Source organism: Amblyomma maculatum, chromosome 1 (assembly GCF_055883805.1).
Source record: "Amblyomma maculatum isolate TAMU_Amacu chromosome 1, ASM5588380v1, whole genome shotgun sequence".
Classification (NCBI taxonomy): Eukaryota; Metazoa; Arthropoda; class Arachnida; order Ixodida; family Ixodidae; genus Amblyomma; species Amblyomma maculatum.
The window spans coordinates 17,599,888-17,618,164 of record NC_139344.1 but is presented as its reverse complement, the minus strand read 5'-3'; the positions used below and the strand labels follow the sequence as shown (position 1 = coordinate 17,618,164).

Genomic DNA, 18,277 nt, shown 5'->3' with positions numbered 1-18,277 from the left:
TCCGAAATCGGCCGCCGAGTTGCGACCGAGTTCGGTTGTCCGTCGGACGTCAGTGGCCGTCTGGGAAAACTGCGTCGTCTGCTCAGGTGGTACCCTCCCGACAAACAGCGCTCTCTGCCGCTAACGATTGCCTTTCATTGCAAATAGCGCCATTCTCGCCCATAGGGAAGCGCGGGGCGCGGGCGCTCGTCACACTAGCCAGTATATTCTAAGCACTGTAGTTGGAAGATGGCGACGCTTGCAGTAAATTAGTGCTGTAAACAACGGCAAAATCTTCGTGTCCGGAACTTTTGTGATGGTATATGCTGTGTCGCGTATCTATTGTAAGTTCTTATATGAGTCAAGATTGTTCTGTGTTGTTATCTTATGGCCAGCTAGCCCTGTGATTGTTACGCGCTTAGCATGCATTTCGTCCGTCGAGCACACACGCATCTCACCCTCTTCCTGGCTCCGCACAGCAAACGTCAGAGTGATCGCCTGTGTGTTTACTATTCACTTTACCTACCCTGTGTTCTTCTATAAATGCCGGTTGAGAATGCTGTGAGCAGAGCAGCGTGTTTTGGTCTAAATGAGACGGGGGTAAACCTGTAGCGTTGAACCAGTCCAGCGGTTCTCGCAAGAAAATCGGCGAACAAAAATAAAACGTTCAGTTCGCTTGCTGTCATATCTCTCGGGATGTTTTCGTTCGCACGCCTTGCTATCCATAGTTCTAGTATAGCTCTCGTAGTGGAAAGAAAAACCTTCCATGAAATTTCCAAATGTAAGTTCAATGCGGCGCGTTTGCTTACAAGTGCGTGAGGCGATATGGCGAATCTTTTTGGAGCTTTGGCCTTCCATACAACGCATGAAAGTTCCATCAAGATGCATGACAGCGCAAGCGCCTCTTTGTTACGAACAGCTTCTTATTTTGAATGCTTTGATCTTGCAAGTTGCAACTTGAAGCTGAAGAGACAGTCGAAAACCGAACTTTCAAACCGAAACTCGGAGCGTCTCCTCGGGAATATGATCCACAGTTCTCCTTCATCAACTCTTTAAGCCCCAAACTTTGCCTGTAAAGTGTTTCAAAACTTGAAGAAGCGCGTGAATATTTTGTAAAGCGGCGTTATCTACCGCACTTTTTAAATCTCTAATGCAAACTTCGCTCTTTTTTGACATCGCAGGAAAAAATTGTGCTGGCCACAATGGCTAGTTTGATAATGGCGGCACTACGTGTGGCAACTTCTTTTTCGTCTCAGCTTTACCCCTCCCCCCCCCCCCCCCCCCCCCTGGATATAGTGCTCTAGAAGATTGGGCAGTGTGTCGACCGCGCCGCGAAATGCATGGGAGCGGGGGGCCGCTTTTGCGATGACGGAGGAGATCCTTCTAGTACACTCTAACGGAGGCGCCGCAGCGCAGAGGGCGCCACCAGCAACTGGTGTGTCAGCCGTCCGGGCGCCCGCGTATGCGCGCTGTGCAGCAGGGTGGATACTGCGCGCACTGTACGTTCTTGTTTGCTTGTGCGTCGTCTCGGGCTGTTCGCGACAAGATTTTATAAATATGCCGGTTAATGGGGCTCAGTACTGTTAGCAATCACCTAATTTATTTTCCCTTTTGGCCGTCGGCAACACCTCGCGGAAGCAACATGACAGGAGCTGGGCTCCGAAGAAAACAGCTTGGAAAGGGCGTACAAATTCAGACTCGCGCACCACACTTCACTCGCCGTACAGCTTGCTTTAGCATTCCTGAAGCACCTAATTGACGTCCAGATGCACTCGTTTTGAAAAGAGAGCTGTGTGGAGACAGGATGTATGAAGAAGTCAAACATGCAACATGTGCGTTCGAGCGCTGACTAAAGCTGGCCACAGTAACCCCATTATCAAAACAGTCAAAAATGGTATATTCCGTTGTTTCACGCGCAGACTATGCCAACTACAGTAAGTCACCTGAAGCCACAAGAAAAGTTGGCATTCAGTTCGAATGAATTAAATATGGACTACCCCGCATAGAGGTAGAGACATGAAAAATGAACGACACTACACCAGGTAAACGGCTACTAAATAACTAAACACAGTGGGTCAGGAAAGGTGGAAGAAGTGGGAAGTAAAGGATGCATAGAAAAAAGAAAAGAAACGTGTCGCCTACAAGGGAGGGAGAAAGGAGGCACGCAGCGCCATGAAAAGAACGACCGCAAATGCGAACAAAGGTTTGGAATTGTCGTGCGGCGCAGCAAACGCACGACGGAGAAGAAAGCAGGCAGCTAAAGACGAAGAAAAATGGAGAAATATGACAGGCAATAAAAAAAAAAAAGAGAAACAATCGAGCTTAAGAACCAAATGGAGGCCTGGGAATTAAGAAAAAAAGCAGTGCACAAAAAGGCTGCAAATCGAACGCGTATATGTAAGCGTCGAAATTTAAGTCAACAACTTTGTAAAACTGTACACTAATATAAGAACAAACCATTTTATTTTATTTCCATAAGTTGGAACATTGTTGTAACGGGTAGCTTTAAGTACCCAGAGATGCACGCTATACTTAAGACATTTAATATCTCAATGCATTATAGTTTGACAATGACTTATTTGTTCCAGAAGATGTTTTCATTCTAGGTAGTTTTTATTCTGCGTGCTCAAGCAACCGGTAATATGTAATTCATTGACCCCAGAAGATCGCTCTAGTCCTAGTTTTGGTGCACATATAAAAAAAAAAAGAAAGAAAGAATAGCTTTGAAAAAGAAAGACCGATGGAAAATAGAGGACGCAAAGGCTATAGTGTACGCCTAATTCGCTTCCGCTACATGATCCTTCAGCGAAAAAGAGGTTGTGAGGCCGGCACGGTTTTTCGCCATGAACAAAAACTGCGCCATAGGCTCCAAGATTTACCCGAAAATTTGGCTCGGGTGTACGATCCTTTTGGACGCCTTGGCACTTCAGATTTTTCAACCTTCATCTAAAATGTGGAGGTTCAAAAATTTTACCTACTTAGAGCACCAGAAAGCTCACACTTGAAGTAATGAAATTTCATGTGTTTTTGCGGGTTCGCTCTTTGCAAAGTAAGCGAACCACGAAGAGTTCTCAAAGGGAAAATAATTGAATTCCCTTGAAAGTATTCCACGTGTAATATCAACCTTGTTAACAATTATTGCCTGATTAGTTCTGTAAAGAGTAGCTGCGGCAAGTAGCCCGATTATAGCCCGGCAAGCAGTAGTTGGCGAGTATATCCAGTCGATTACTCACATTTCATATCACACACTCGAAGAATAAACACGCATTAGCGTCCGCATCTGAATTCGACCTTATATTAATTGCATGTGTATTTGGTGCCCGTCACCGTTTTCGCATTTTTCGTTTTCTTGCGATGCGCGCCAACAACTGCATCATATCTGCCAATACGACGCTCAATTATAAGTGTTTTCTTTAGCTCTGTACCATTCCATGCCAGTAAAGCGTCCGCTCTCAAGTGCCCACTATGAACGTATTCCCTCGTATACGTATGTGAGTGACAAGTTTAATTTTTCATATTTTATCTGAAGTATTGCCCTAGCTGTACTTGACATTTTTTTAAATCTAAACAGCTGGTTCACCCTTAGGTCAGCGGCACGTAAAGAAATGTCCGCGATATATGTATTTGTTAATCACGAACAGAGAATAAATGCTTGAGTCGCGTATATGTTCCTTTTTTTTTCTTTTTGCCGCTAAATACCGCAGTGCTTCATATTAGAACGGTAATAAATAAATGTGTTTTGCTCGCACACTGCATTTGTAATTTCTATAAGCGGTGATTGGGGCACATACAGAACACCTATTAAAGAGATATATTACAGATTACTGACGATTTAAGATACACGTTGTTATGTATTAATAAGCACGAGCTGCAAAATGTAAGTAGGTGTTCGTGAATAAGGTTCGTAAAAAATAAGCTCTTCCTAAGAGACCTTACGAAGCACAAGCTTTGATTCGCATGTATACTGTTTTTCTTCGCGTGTTAATAGCGCTCCTCGGCAGTAGCCTTTATTCCCTTACTGGAAGAACGAATGCAAAACACCACGCATCGTTGAAAACATTAAGTACAAGATCATCTGGACGATTTATGGCTGTCCGCAGGAAGAAATGTTGAAAGAGTTTGAAATAGTGATTCAAACATCGCGCGATGCTCCGTAGGACTGCCCAAGCGAGCACGGCGTCTCCAAAATAACGTAACGGAATGGCAGGGAGGAGTTTAAGCACTTGTAATAAGTAGCCCTTTTATTAAATATCGCACCATTTGCGTAACGTGTCAAAATAGCTCCAAAGAGAACCGCGCCCCTCCTCTGTACCCCCGCTATCCCCGCGGCCGCTACGCGCCGAGCGGCGAACGTGGCATCCCTGTTGCACGTCGCTCGCTCTTGCGGGAGTCGGTTCCTGTCATCGCAAAAGCGGCCCGCTCTCCGGCGCCGGTCGTCACACTGCCCAATATTCTAGAGCACTATACCCTGGATGATGGTAACCTCTGCGCCTGGTCATCATCATCGCTCATTTTCATCATCATCAGAAACTTGTGCGTCACCCAGTCGTTACGTTTTCCAAGCCAAGGGGTTCTACAAGGTCTGGAGGAGTCGGTAGGTCGGTCGCTTGATCGCGTGTAGACTTGGGGTCCTGGGGGTTGATACTCGCCGTGGAAACTGTTTTTGTGAGTACTGCAGGCTAAACGCTGCCATTTAAATATTTTAGCCTCTCGGCATTTGACTGCTTGCGTCGCCAATCCCTGCCAAAACGAATGAGTGCACTTGCAATGTAGCATTATTAGCTAGCCGGTATTGACGCTTTGGCGGGCATCACGCGCCCAGTGTGCATTTCCTGCAGTAATCGCTCTCTGCTACGTAATAGTTTCGGTGTGTAGCAGTGTAGCCGTAAGACATTGTTTGTCGTCTGTCATGTGCTGCTGTTGTGTGTTCAAATTTAGGCTTATATTCCTTTCCGGTCTAACCGGTGATCATCTAAGCGCCGATGTGGCGCGATATCTGCGTGCACGTTATGGAACGTCGACACCTCAGGATCGCATAGGAAGCGCTTTGTTATTGTGAGCATGTTGTCGTTGGCTTTACAGCAAGCGATTGCGCGTGCATTCGCTCTGAAATATCTTCGCAATACGACTGGGCTGGCGTGATTGCTAGCCGTTTCATTTTCTTTCTCGCGGCTGGCTGCCCGCTGCGCTTAGATCGATGGAATGCCCTTGCATTGAAGCTGCGCGCGGTAGCTTCACCCGTTGAAACAGATAGCTTGTAGGAAATTGCTCGAGGTTCCCTGGTTAATTATACGGCGTAACACTTTAGGTTTTGCCGCTGAATAACCGCAAGAAACATCCAGGTGCGGTCATAATATTACGGAACACGCCTTTGGTGTTGTTGGTGTTGGAAATATTTTCACAACTTCCGTTGAGAAGGTACGATGATTGCTTGGATCCATGCGATGGTACTTCCTGGTATTTGCTTGGTTACGCGTAATAAAATATTTTATTGCCGTGGCGTGCTCCTTATTATAATGGCCGGGGCTGTACGTTGCAAAACATCTGTGGTGTGTTCTAGCTACGTTAATGGGAGTGCTGCGGTGGCAATGCGGCCTGCTAAAGACGCTTGTTTGGTCGATATATATATATATATATATATAAAGAGCAGACTTTTCCACCCCTAAATACGACCAAAAATTAGCCAAAACTAAAATTAGCCAATGTGCACAGGAAAATTAGATGTTTTTATTTGTGTGTAGCAGACTCACATCTACATTTATAGCAAATGACTTTACGGGACACACATTTCATTGGAGGGAAGGTACAAGACTTCCATTCTTTGCTAGCAGCTGCTTTTGTAAGATGTATTTATATTTGAAAGCTCTTGGCTAGTTCCTATCTTCGTAAGATGTATTTACTTTCATTGTTGGTTAACTGTTATCTTTTAACTGTTATCTTTTAAGATGCATTTATGTGCGAAAGCTTTTGACTAGTTGCTATCTTCATAGGACGTACTTTCGTAAAGCCCGCTTGATGCATATTAAAAAGAAATGCGGGAAATGTTTGTCCGTGAATGCGTATCATCCGAGTTGTGTGATTTTGAAAAATGTAAAGATTGAATTATGTACAAATTTGACATAATTCAACAGCTATATTTTCCAAAGGCATTTACTAACACTTAATTAAAATGCATTTAGCATTTCCTTACTTAAGGCATGAAGAGCCGTCGTTTTATATTGGATAATTTAGTTCACAAATCACATTTGTGTTGTCCTTATTGCGGAGGAGATTTAGCAACACATTCAGTACTTTGACTGCACTGGGGAGTTAAGATCGCTCCGTTGCTTCCGGATGCATTGCTGCCTTTTAACAGTGCACTGTGGTTAAGCCTTCGCTATATGGCTGACTGTCGCTGCATTTTTGCTCTTCATGCCTCCTTCTCCCGATCTGTTGTTCCCAAGCGCTCCCTCCCCCCTCCTTGCACTTAAGGCATTGCAAAGAATTACTGCATTCCTCCACGTAGTGTCTGTGGGAACGACCTTCGCCCATTAGCTTCGCCCCCTTGCACCAGGCGCTGCAGAGAAACCACCACGGCCGGTGAGCGCCGCTACAATGTACTAGAATAGGGGCGGTGTGTTCAGGGAGCGCTCTCCGCTGAGGTGCTTCATGCAGAAAGCACTAGATGGTACTATAGGAACATGGGCTGTATGGAATCGATGGCCCAGCGCTAGCTCAGTGTGTTGAAGTGTTATTATCATCCTCTGTCGCGGTCAGATTTATGTGCAAATGCTCGTCGGATGTGAAGACGCATGTGCGGAACTCACGGTCATCTAAGAAATGAATTATATGTGTACTTCAAATGCGTGTCAACGCCCATTAGACGGGTTTATAAGAAGCCTGACAACAAATCTTTGCAGACATCGAAATAGTGGCATAAAGCCGTTAAATGTTTTGAGTCACGCTGCCACGTAAAAAGAAATTGTTCAGATGTAAAAAGATAACTGTTTGATTAATGAGTTTAATATCTGTAAAGCAACACTCGAGCTGAAAGCAGCACCATTGAAGAGGGCTTCAGATTGATTTGAAGCAACTCGATTCCAGGAGGACACATTTTCTTTTTCAGTTCACATTAAAAAATATGCGACATCCGGGACCAAACGTCAAGCGCATAGTTCCTGAGCCGTTGAGAAGACAAGTCTTTACATGTACCAAAGCCAAGGCCTTCACTGCTTATTCACAATAAACATTTGTCCTTTGCTCTTTCTTTAGGTTTCGAGAGTCCCCTGTACATTTGCACAGTTTTCATGAATTTTTTTATTTACATCATGCAGTGCTCCCAAACGTCAGCGTCATGTGCGAGTCTAAGACACACGACAACGTAGATTTCTATGAAAGGGATAAAACAGCTAGAAAAGGCAGCAAGTCAAAGGGAACCCTGAAGAATTACACACTGCATTATGCCAATACACAGAAAAACAATGCGAGCACATTGCTACCAAAACGGTGGAGACCTACAGCGGAAATAATATCCTTAGATGAATTCATTTCTGAATATTAGTAAAATTATAGCTTCTTGAATGCACAAAAAAAGCTGTGTATTTTTGTAGATAAAAAATGCAAAGAAGTGTCAACATACTTGTTGCACAATTGTGAGACATTGTTCCAGCGCATGAAAAACACGGACGAAGGTAGAAGAGGCAACACGAACACCGGACTCAGCTGAGGTTTATTCTTCAAACAGACATATATGTGCAAAAGGAGGGCAGGGCCATAAAAGTATTCCGTGACTAGGTAACATACACATCAGGCAAAAATGCCATGTCACTTTTTTTTCCGTTCACATCAGCACACCTATAGTCAACCTGGCTGACCCAACACATTTGCCGCCCCACCGTGGTGGTGCAGTAGTTGGGGCGCTCGGCTACTGTGCCCAAGAGTGCGAGATCAAATCCTGGTCACTGTGGCGGCTTTTTGATGGAGGCGAAAAGCAAGGCGCCTGTGTACTGTGCAATGTCAGTGCATGTCAAAGAACCCCAGGTGGTCGAAATTTCCGGAGCCTACCACAACGGTGTCTCTGAGTCGCTTTGGGACGTTAAACCCTACAAACCGAACCAACACATTTGCCTTGAGGTAATCTGCTTCTTTTTTGTGCAATGCCACAAAAGTGCCTCTGATGCAGTTTTCTCCATCATCGCTCTTTTCCTTCACATAAGCTCGGTGCTCAGCCGGAATACTATTTAGCCTTTGCTCTACCAGAGTCAGATTTCCAGCTTGAACTAACTCATCAAGTGACACACTGTTCCCTTCCTTGCAGAATTATCAGACTACTGAAGTAGAGAGGTCAAATCGTCCCTGAACTCAGTGTTCCCTATTTGGATTGCTTTTGCCAAGTTATAAAAAGACAGGCAGTTTACAACAATCAAAACAAACACTGTTGGGTGGTCATTGGATCCGAATGACTGCCTCACAATATCGAAGTTTTCTAATTTATCTTGGCTTATTCGAGATGTCAATTGGTATTTAAAGCCCACTGCTTCCAAATGCTTTAACACAGCTAAAGTGCTGCATAATGCCACATGGAGCCCATCACACGAAGCCCACACAGAGCAAGCACGTTGCAACCACAACACATGGAGAACGGATCCATATAGCCCGTGCGACAGCAGCGCCACCGCATACATCTGGGACCTGTCTACACTCCCGGCTTCAAAGCAGTGCGTGGTGCGCTCTGTCGTCTGAACACGCTGCCCCTATTCTAGTATACTGTAGCGCCGCTGCTCTCATGCCTCGTGCCACGCGCTCCCGGTCTTGGCCCGCTCTTATGTTGGAGCACATCGTTGATCATTGAACTTATTCTACGACCACGATTTGTACAAATACTGAATGTAGTAACATGAAAATTGTGTTATCCGGGAAGACATTAAATGGGAGAAAACTAAATCTATGGGAGATTTTTACTGCTAGTGATTTTGAGCATATTAACTGGGAGATCTCATCAACCTGAAATGTATTAAGATTTTACTGTATTTATGTGCGAAAGCATTGTCTTTCATTTCCATCTCAAGGTGCATTTTTGCAGAGTCTAGGTATTAAATGTGACATTTGTAAGTCCCATGAATCCTTTTGCTGTGAATGGCAAGTTATGGCCGATAAAACCCTTGCTGTCTATTTCTGGTATGCTGTGGTCATAAAAGATGCTTTGTTTTAGTTAGTTTAGCGAAGTTATAAGTTTTATTGCGTTTAACCTGTTCCCTAAAGAGGCTCAGGCTATGAGAGACACCATAGTGAAGCACTTCGGAAATTTTGTCCGCGTGGGGTTCTTTAATCTGCTGTGACATCAAATAGCACGCGGGTGCCCTGCATTTTGCCTCCATTGAAAAGCAGCTGCCGCAGTCTGGATCGAACTTTCTTGGGATTATTAGCAATCAATCGAAGTGATAAAACATACCCTCTAAATGTCACAGTGATAGCAGCATGAATCCAGTCACGCAGCTATTGCTGTTAAACACTGCCTGCTGCGACATTCTGGTGAAGTCCTTATGTCCAGTTGCTTGACTTGGCAATGGGGCTTGCTTGTGTTTGGGAACTAAATGGTAGGACAGTGTTGTTCTCATTTTTTGGTGCACACAACGGCTAGATGGTTTCACTTAGGTAGCCTTGAGTGTTACTTCTGGAGATGTTGAATTATTAATGTGAAAGCATTACTTCGCCATGTTCACAGATTTCTGTCCACAGACCGCGTCTGCAAAATCGTGTCCGCAGCAGTTGTTAGTAACTGAGAAGTGGTAGAGGTTAATGAGTGGTGTCAATCGAGAGAGAATGATGTAATGTTGTGTCCTGAAAAATAATTAGGCAGAGAGGTTAATTTGGTTATTGATTAGAGGCAAAAAATGTAAAAGTAAAGGCGAAAATGGTTTCATTAGCCAATGGCTTGGTGCCACATTTGAATGTATCAAATACTAAAATAGCTAATTAAGGTCAGTTAGCGTGACGTCAAGATCTATCAAATACTAAATAGTTAATTAAATGGTCAGTTAAGGTGACGTTAAGGATGTGACGTCACACAACCTGAAGTCGAGCCAAAAAAGGGCGTAGGAAGGGAATAGGCATGCAATTTGAAAGTACCAAAGAATAAAATAGTTAGCAGTCAGTCAATTAAGGTGCCGTCAAGGTGTTGTGACGTCAGGCAACCGGAAGTAGAGCCAAAAAAGGGAATAGGAAGGGATTGGCATGCAATTTGAAAGTACCAAAGACTAAAATGGGTAAACAAGAAATTAGTTAAGCAACTAGAAACAACCAGAAACAACCAATAGCAGCATCCGTGCTTTCGCATTACTCCAATGCAGATTCTGCAGTGCTCTTTCATTTGTGTTGATTATTTCCTTTTTGGCATTGTTTTTAAGTGTGCTGTGGGGCATAATTATTATGTATTCTCAAGAAACAATGTATTAACGGACACCCTTTCTGGGACACATGCATAAATGCGCCCCACCACTGTGGCTCAGTTGGGGTGGGGCAGCTGCACAAATTGCACCACTATGATACAGAAACAATTTTCTTTGCGATGCTATGCCAAAAGCATTAATGTGCGAAAATTTCGCCAGCTTGTCTTAAAAATTAAGGGCAGACAAGCGTGACATGGTTCATTGTCGCGGCTTCCAGGGGTGTCAGAACATTCGGAATTATTTGCGATAGCGGTAGCGATTGCTCGGATGTTCTGCTGAACTTGCGGTCAGCCATCGGGGAGTACAAAACTGCATTCACTGGTTGCAGCATTTCACAACTGTCATACCTGTTAACTGGCTCATCTTTTGTGGAATCAACATGTGTGGTAATGGTAATTAGGCAAGGAAGCGAAGCTTTGACGGCATCGAAAGCCCTCGCGGTGCAACCAACGGGGGAGATGTGGTGCAGCGCAGCTCGTCATAGCCCCGCAATGGGCCCACGGCGTAATGAACGAGTGGCGATGAACGGAGAAGGCTAACAGGTGCCAGTGCTGTAATCATTTTCGATCACTGTATCATGAGAGACGCGGCACCTGCGGAATAATTCTTGGCAACACCGCGGAACAAAGCACGTACTGTACGCATGCGCTCCGACTCGTGGCGACTGCTTTAATCCTACGCAAGTTTTGTAAAATCTTATTTCCATCCTCGTAAATTGAGACTAGGAGTGTGATCCACCCCATTAAGTCTGTCGTTGGACGCTCGTTGTTATAGATATGGGCGGGCTTGCACCTGCCAGTTCGGACGTGGTAGGGGGTCACATCGAGGTACAACCTGTGCAGCCAACGATGACTGATATAGTTATCCCAAATCTGTATTTAATGAAACAATGGTGCGCATGTTATGGCAGGCATTGGGACCCCCCCCATATAGTGTTGTAGTGTTGTCTCTTCAGAGCCCACAAATACTATTTCTGCCCTTATTGTGTTGTGTGTGGAAGTTGGAGCATTAAAGAAATTATTTTTGAACTGATAAAGAGTTGTGACATTGAAACAGTCTTAACAAGGTTACAGCTCAGTATTGCTGTAATTGCAACATTATTGCAATGTTGTAGCCTGCTGTTTGTGGGGGAATTGTAGCAGACAACAATCTTTCAGATGGATGTTGAGAACATTTTTAAGTTTGAATGGAGTATCACTCCTTAATTATAAGAGGTTACTTTAATGAAAGCAGAGCTTTTGTGAGCAGTAAAATAGCAGCATAGTTACAGCTTTCAAGTACGCTGCGGTACATTTGCAGTTTCAACTTCATCTTCATTTGGGCAAGATTTCTTTTTCTTACTAGAAAAAAATATTCAGCTTATGCACTTGAACATTGGGCAACCTTTTAAGTCGCTGCCATTAGTGCATTTTTATTGCACAAGGAAGAGGAATAACAATGTGAAAAAATAAATGCAAAACCACAACTCTCAACATTGTCATCAACATGACTAATTTAAATTTGAGTGGCAGAAAAATGTATTCTAACTTCAACTCCAAATTTCTGGTCACTGAAAGCACTGTTTTTCTGCAAAACAAACTTAACAAAATTGCAAAGGGCTCATATGCCAGATTTTACTGAATAGAAATCTGGTAAGGTTCTCAGTGTCAGTTAACACTTTTACCTGTGTGTTGAAATATGAGTGCATATGACTACTTCAACTGGTGGGTTTTGTAGTTGTGTAATTCGTTCTTTGTTCACTTCTATTTTTCCAGAGATGTCTCAGTTTGGGGGTGCTGGTAAAAATCCTCCATGGATGAGAGCCACAGGTGAGTACTGCCATTGTTGGCTTCACTTACATTTGTTCAAGTTTTGAGGATGGATTATGGAGATGCACTATCTTATTGCACGCATGTGCTTTGGTAAACTAGCAAAAATTTTATTCTGCAGAAATGAAATTTATGTTTTCTGTAGAATTAAGCTTGAGGTACATTGATTTTTGTGCATATTTTTTATGTAACACTATTTCTACTTTATGGTGCATGTTTAATGTAATTGAGTCAACATAGCCAGATCCTGATATCAGTGACAACTAAGTTGTTCCAGCAGGCATGCTACAGAAAAGATAGGAAACAAAATGGAGGGGCATTTATATATTAGCCCACCATACTGTAACCTTATGCTTGTATTGTAATATCAATTGGTCTGTGTGAAGCTGTGTAGTGCAGAATTAGATTGTTGAATGGAGAAGGTCTAGCCGTTTGTTCCTTTTTTTGGCAACACAGAACCCGGGTTGATGTAATGATAGAATTATATGAAGGGCAGTGGAGACCACTTGCAATGTAGCTACTTATGATGCGGGTCAGTTATAACGCAGTTTTTGACGGTCACCGCTCTGCCTCCCATAGGATTCACTGTAAAGTCATACCACTTATTATGTGGTTGCGCGAAGCGAAATGCCGGTTATAGTGAGGTTTTAAAATCTGTTCGGCAAAGTACGGGATAGCAAGTGCACATCCTTGTGCGGCACTAGCCTCCGTGACACGATGCATTGCTTGCTAAGATACTTTGTTGGGCGAGTTGGTACTTATTCATTATTAATATAAACAGCGCGAACACGAAGACAAAGGACAAGATAAAAGAAAGCCACAGTACAAGCGCTGACTCACAACTATGCCTAAGCCCTTTACTCCAAGGCTCCAAGGCTTTGCTTGAAAGACACCTCTTTCAAGCAAAGAGGTGTCTTCTTTTAAGTGATTTTTTGTGCAGCAGGTGAACCCAGGGGTTGTTTCTCGTGACTGTTTCGTTTTCTTCATGTTTGTTTTTTCTGGGCCTTGGAGTAAAGGGCTTAGGCATAGTTGTGAGTCAGCGCTTGTACTATAGCTTTCTTTTATCTTGTCCTTTGTCTTCGTGTTCGCGCTGTTTATATTAATAACGATGCATTGCACCACATGTTTAGGGCGAAACATCTGCAAATACACAAATGTTTTTCACAACCACTATGTGTGCGCGGCGCTTGCTTCCTTGTTCAGTCTTCATGCATTGCTCACATCTTGTACAAGATTGTGCAACGGCTACACTTTTCCCTTTGTTGTTCTTTCGCTTTTCTTCTTTCCATGCATCTGAATCGCACTACATTTTCTCACTATGATCCCTCTAATGCCTTCTTTACTCTCACATCACCCTTTTCATAAAATAGTAAGCCGAAAAGCTCGCCGTGGTCGTGTCTTCGTTCAAGTTTGGTCGGTGGCGAACCGTGGAACTTTAGGGCACCGTTGGAACCAACATTTCTAGAACAAATTCGGTTTCACAGTCCCGCTCGGAGAGGTGTCCCCGGTCCCTGGTGGCTGCCACGTGGTACGGCCAACTCTTGCTCTCTCATTGCTGTGGCCTGGCTGGCCGCAGCCTCGCTTGCTCCAGTCGCCGTGCGTTGTTTACTCCTCAGCTTCATAACTTCATATTACGCGATAGCTTATACATCTTGTTTGATTGAAAAGGTGTCGCCATTGCTGAAAGAGAAGACAGAATATCACTTTATTTATTTAATGCAGTTTTAAGCGCTCAGTAAGTTTATGGCTTGTAAGATCAATGCCAGCTGATCGTGTCACTGATCTGATGCCAGCCAGACACGCCCGGAGTATGGGGAGGATGGAAGAAACTGGGAGGTTTGAACCACTACGGGGCATGAAAGGAAAGTGTTGAAGTTCACATAAAGAAAACAGCAATTCGAACATGAGGGATCTGAACAGAGGCGGAACTGGTAGAGATGCGCAGGGGCTAGGGGAGTGTTTGCCATAACCCAGAATTGGGAAAAAAGTCCCGGAAAAAATATGCACATGATTTCATATCAAAACTTTGACACAACCATTCTTTGTGCAGTATTCAGGATGACCTCATACTATTTCGCTTCGCATTTAGCAATTGGCTGTTATTCGAGTTAGAGTAGTTTGCGATAGGGATTCAAACCACCCCTGTACCTACAATTGTATGCCATTAATTGCAAATATAGTGGTCCGTTGAGACCAGAGAGAGGTACTGCAGCTTTTTTTCCCCAAAACCAATGCAACTAAAGATGTTTAGCACTTTACCAAGCTCTGTACCAGTCTCTCAGTGGCAAAATTCGTGGAATTAAAAAGTGGTTTTAAAAGTGCTATCTTGTCTACTTGTGGTGCAAAACTTAAGCATCCTCCTAATTTCTTTTATTTTCTGGCTTCGGACCTCTCCATGCTGACCTGCTTTAAACTGGGATACAACAGTGGCTATGGAAATGTTGGCACAGAAGGGTGTCATTTCTTCGGACCACTAAAAGACCGCCTAGTTTAAAAGATGGGTGGAAAATCTGCACAGAACGATAAAAAATTGGCTTCGAAATGCAAAGTTTGGGATCTGCACTTTGGAAAACAAAGCCTGTTATAGCACTGTCTTTTGGATAGAGGAAAATGGATTTTGGCACTAGGCGTGGTCACTGTGTGATTAATACACTTGGCTATTGAAACGAAATACCGAGGTTCGAACCTGATCGTGGTGCCCACTTTTCGATGGCGGCAAAACGCAAATGCATCTGTGTGGTGCGATTTCAGTGGACATCAAATATGCTTAGGTGGTCAAATTTATTTTGGAATTCTGTACTACTAAATTCTGTACTGTACTAAAAAAAAACACAGGTTTTTTTTTCCCTTTCACCTTCCTCCCTTTCTGTACGGTATGGTTCAGGTGTTCACCAAGAGATGTGTGACGGATACTGCGTGTTTTCCTTCCTCAGAATTCACTTTACAATTGCATATTATACTAGGCTCTAGCAAGGCTCTTTCCTTCATTGCTGGCACATATTTCAAACCCGAAAGACATTAGGCAGAAGAGAAAGCCCATAAAGGATTGCGGTGCCTCGTGTGTTTCAACAGCAGGGCCGGAAGAGTACTTGGAATATGACAAGAAAGAGCGTATCAGTACAGCACAAACCCAACAGAAGCGCTGCACAAATGGATTTTAATTTCGATGCGATGGTGCAGTAGTTAAGATGGGGGGCCCGACTACTGTGCCGGAGTTCCCGGGTTCAATCCCGACCGTTGGTGGATGCGTTTCGATGGAGGTGAAACGAAGAGGTGTCTGTGTGGTGTGCGATATCAGTGCACGTTAAAGATCCCCAAATGGTTGAAATTACTCCGGAGCCCTCCATTACGGCATCTCTTCTCTCTTTCTGCTTTCACTCCCACCTTCCTCCCTTCCCTTGTGGCGCCATTCAGACGTTTACAGAACAATCGTGACAGATAATGCGCCTTTCCTTCCCAGTGAACCAATTATTACTATTAATGACCCAGAGTTCGTTTGAATTACTAGTAACTCGGTCAAAATTTGAGAATTTTCGCGTTGAGGAAAGACAGATTCGCCGGCAATTTTACACTCGTCATTGTCTATTTCAAGGAAACCTCCTTGTTGAGGTTTTTTTTTTTTATTTGTGAGTGGTTGTCATGTGCAATAAACGCATACGGCAGTAAGGTGCACAGAAAGTGCTCCTATTGCATGAAAGGTTTCGGTGAAGAAGCTCTCCTGGAGCGGGAAAAGAGGAGACATACTAAGCACTGCTCTGTGTTAACATCGCGACAAGTTTGTCTTAATTAACATTGCTTAATGGTTCACGGAAATTCGACGATCAAGGAGATCAGAAAAAAAAGAAAGCATCTCCAGCAACTGAAGACGTGACGTATGTAAGAAAAGTACAGCTGCAAGCTGCAGCAGCTAGCAAGGAAAAGAAAAGTATCGTAGCTGAAAGGTAGGCTTTCATCGATACGTTTTCTGAGATTCCCACTTGCCGCTATTATTTTTGTCGGAATCGTCTGCGGAAATTTTCATGTATATGCCACTACACCTTGGCCAATACTGGTATGTGCCATGTTTAAAAAGGCCATGAAGAAGAAGAAAAGATAAGCTCAAAAAATGGTGAGAAGGTGATCTAGAATGGCTTCTGAGTGCCTTGTACCCTTGAAACTTCTGGTTAATTTGATCATGACATTTAAGCAGGTAAAGGCAAAATTGACATCTGAATTGAGATGTGATGCAGAATGTATTCTTAACTGTATGCACACAAGGAGGTCAAGATGCTGCCCCTACAAAGCATACGCTGTCTATCTCAAGTATTGAAGCGCATTTCCTAAAAATATGGCTTTAATGTTATTGCTCTTGAAGCAATATGAAATCACATGCAAAAAAAAATAGGACCGTTGAAAATTGGGCACGCCATTGCTCATTTCGCCCCAAACGAAGGATTATGTGTCATAGTCAAATATGTTCCAAAAAGGATGAGAGAGTTCTCCTTTGCTGTCGATTTTTACAATTTTTTGCCATGTTGATAAAGTCAAATTCTCGTTTTTTTTTTTTGCTGCATTTCATTTCCTTAAGACATTAGCGTTAATTATAACATTAATAATAATACTTTATTTCACCAACATTGAGTGAATGCAAGTAACTGGCCTGCCAAAGCCTCATAGGGCTTGAGCGGCAGAGCCTGACATGCTGCGGAAACATGCACATATAATCACGGCATGGTTAAACATTTACACAAGAAAAAAGTTGGTGACAATACTGCCTTTTGCTCTTTTTTTCTTGGTGCACTGACAAATTCTTTTTGTTTTTCCAATGAACTCTTAATGCTCCCATCTGATGCTTCAACAAGATAACTTCAACATCGTAGTCCAGTGGTCGTTTGCATTAAATAAGTTTCCCCTTCAAGCAGTAAAATTGTGTTTTTTTTTCTTTTTTTTTTTTTTATGGAGGGGGGGAAGAGGGAAGGAGCATCTTCTGAAGGAATTGCGTGACTAGAGTGACAACTACCTGTGATTACTTGCAATAATTTTTCGAGAGAGGTTGTTCAGTTTAGCTGCGCATATGTCCTTTTCTGTTGATCCGCTTTCCTCCTTAGTCAGTTCATTAAATACTCCACCTGTCTGACATTCTTTTAGAAAAGAGAGCAACAAAACTTCTATATTGCGATATGGGGGGGCATTGCCAGTGGAGCTACATTCTGCACCAGACCACAAAAGTTGGACACTAGGACACTAAAAGAGCTAATTAGATGACGACAGAGGCCATTTGCTTGTATTTTGTGTTTACTATACAGTTTCACACAAGTAGCCAGACTTCATGCACTGCATTAACAGGCTGTCCAGGCCAGCTGCTTTCTGCGTGCAGTGCAGGCAATCGGCACAGCACTGCAGTAAATGTGACATTCACTGTGTTTTCTCCTAAGGTTAGAGTGCTCTTACGCACTAAAACTATGTCTAGTCTATTTGTATGCTTGGAACCATGCCCTGGAGTATGCGCTACTTAACGGAAGCCAGAGGGGAGCAAAGCAAGAAACATCACTGATGAGCAGGCTGATGACTTTGCCATCAGGATGTCGAACTAGAATTCTTACCGGTTTCGCTCGGGTTCGGGTTCACGCCTTTAGGCTCCAGAGACACATTGCGAACCGGTTTGAGCCTGCCCGAATCATTTCAAACTGTTTCAGGAAAAAAATTAACGACGATAATGGGGACAGTTTCAGGGACCCAGCGTTTGCATGCACTAGTGGCATCGGAATGAAGACTTCATTTAAACTTTTCTTGCTTTTACTTGTATTGCTTCTTCAAGCTAGCCCCCCCCCCCTTGCTGTAATGTGTAATGCCAGAAACGTCTCTGTGGGTAATATAGTTTCTTTGTTTCAAACTTTCAATAAGTTTATTTTGTAAAAATTGTTACTTCCTGCTGACAACTAAGTGCTCAGTTCATGGCTTTAGGCTTAACACATGTCAAACATTTTTAGCATTTTCTTAGTCGTCATTTTTTCTTTATTTTCCTGCTTTTTGGAAGTCAGCTGTTCAGTAAGGTGGCCTGACATACCTTGGCCTCTGCTCTCT

General features: G+C 43.4%; 1 protein-coding gene across 4 annotated transcripts in view; it reads left to right on the top strand.

Annotated features, from left to right (window-relative positions):
* Positions 1–4,430: 4,430 nt before the first annotated feature.
* LOC146201850 (cell division cycle and apoptosis regulator protein 1-like) overlaps positions 4,431–18,277 on the top strand; it is a 178,730-nt gene continuing 164,883 nt past the window's right edge. For 2 of the 4 annotated variants that reach the window (XM_084587809.1, XM_084587807.1), the window contains exons 1-2: positions 4,531–4,644; positions 12,161–12,214. In XM_084587809.1, coding sequence (XP_084443935.1) covers positions 12,163–12,214 — 52 coding nt within the window. In that variant the 5' untranslated portion in view covers positions 4,531–4,644; positions 12,161–12,162. Of the gene's footprint in view, positions 4,645–6,484; positions 6,559–12,160; positions 12,215–18,277 lie in introns of all 4 variants that reach the window. The other 2 variants (XM_084587810.1, XM_084587811.1) reach the window with 2 other exon arrangements.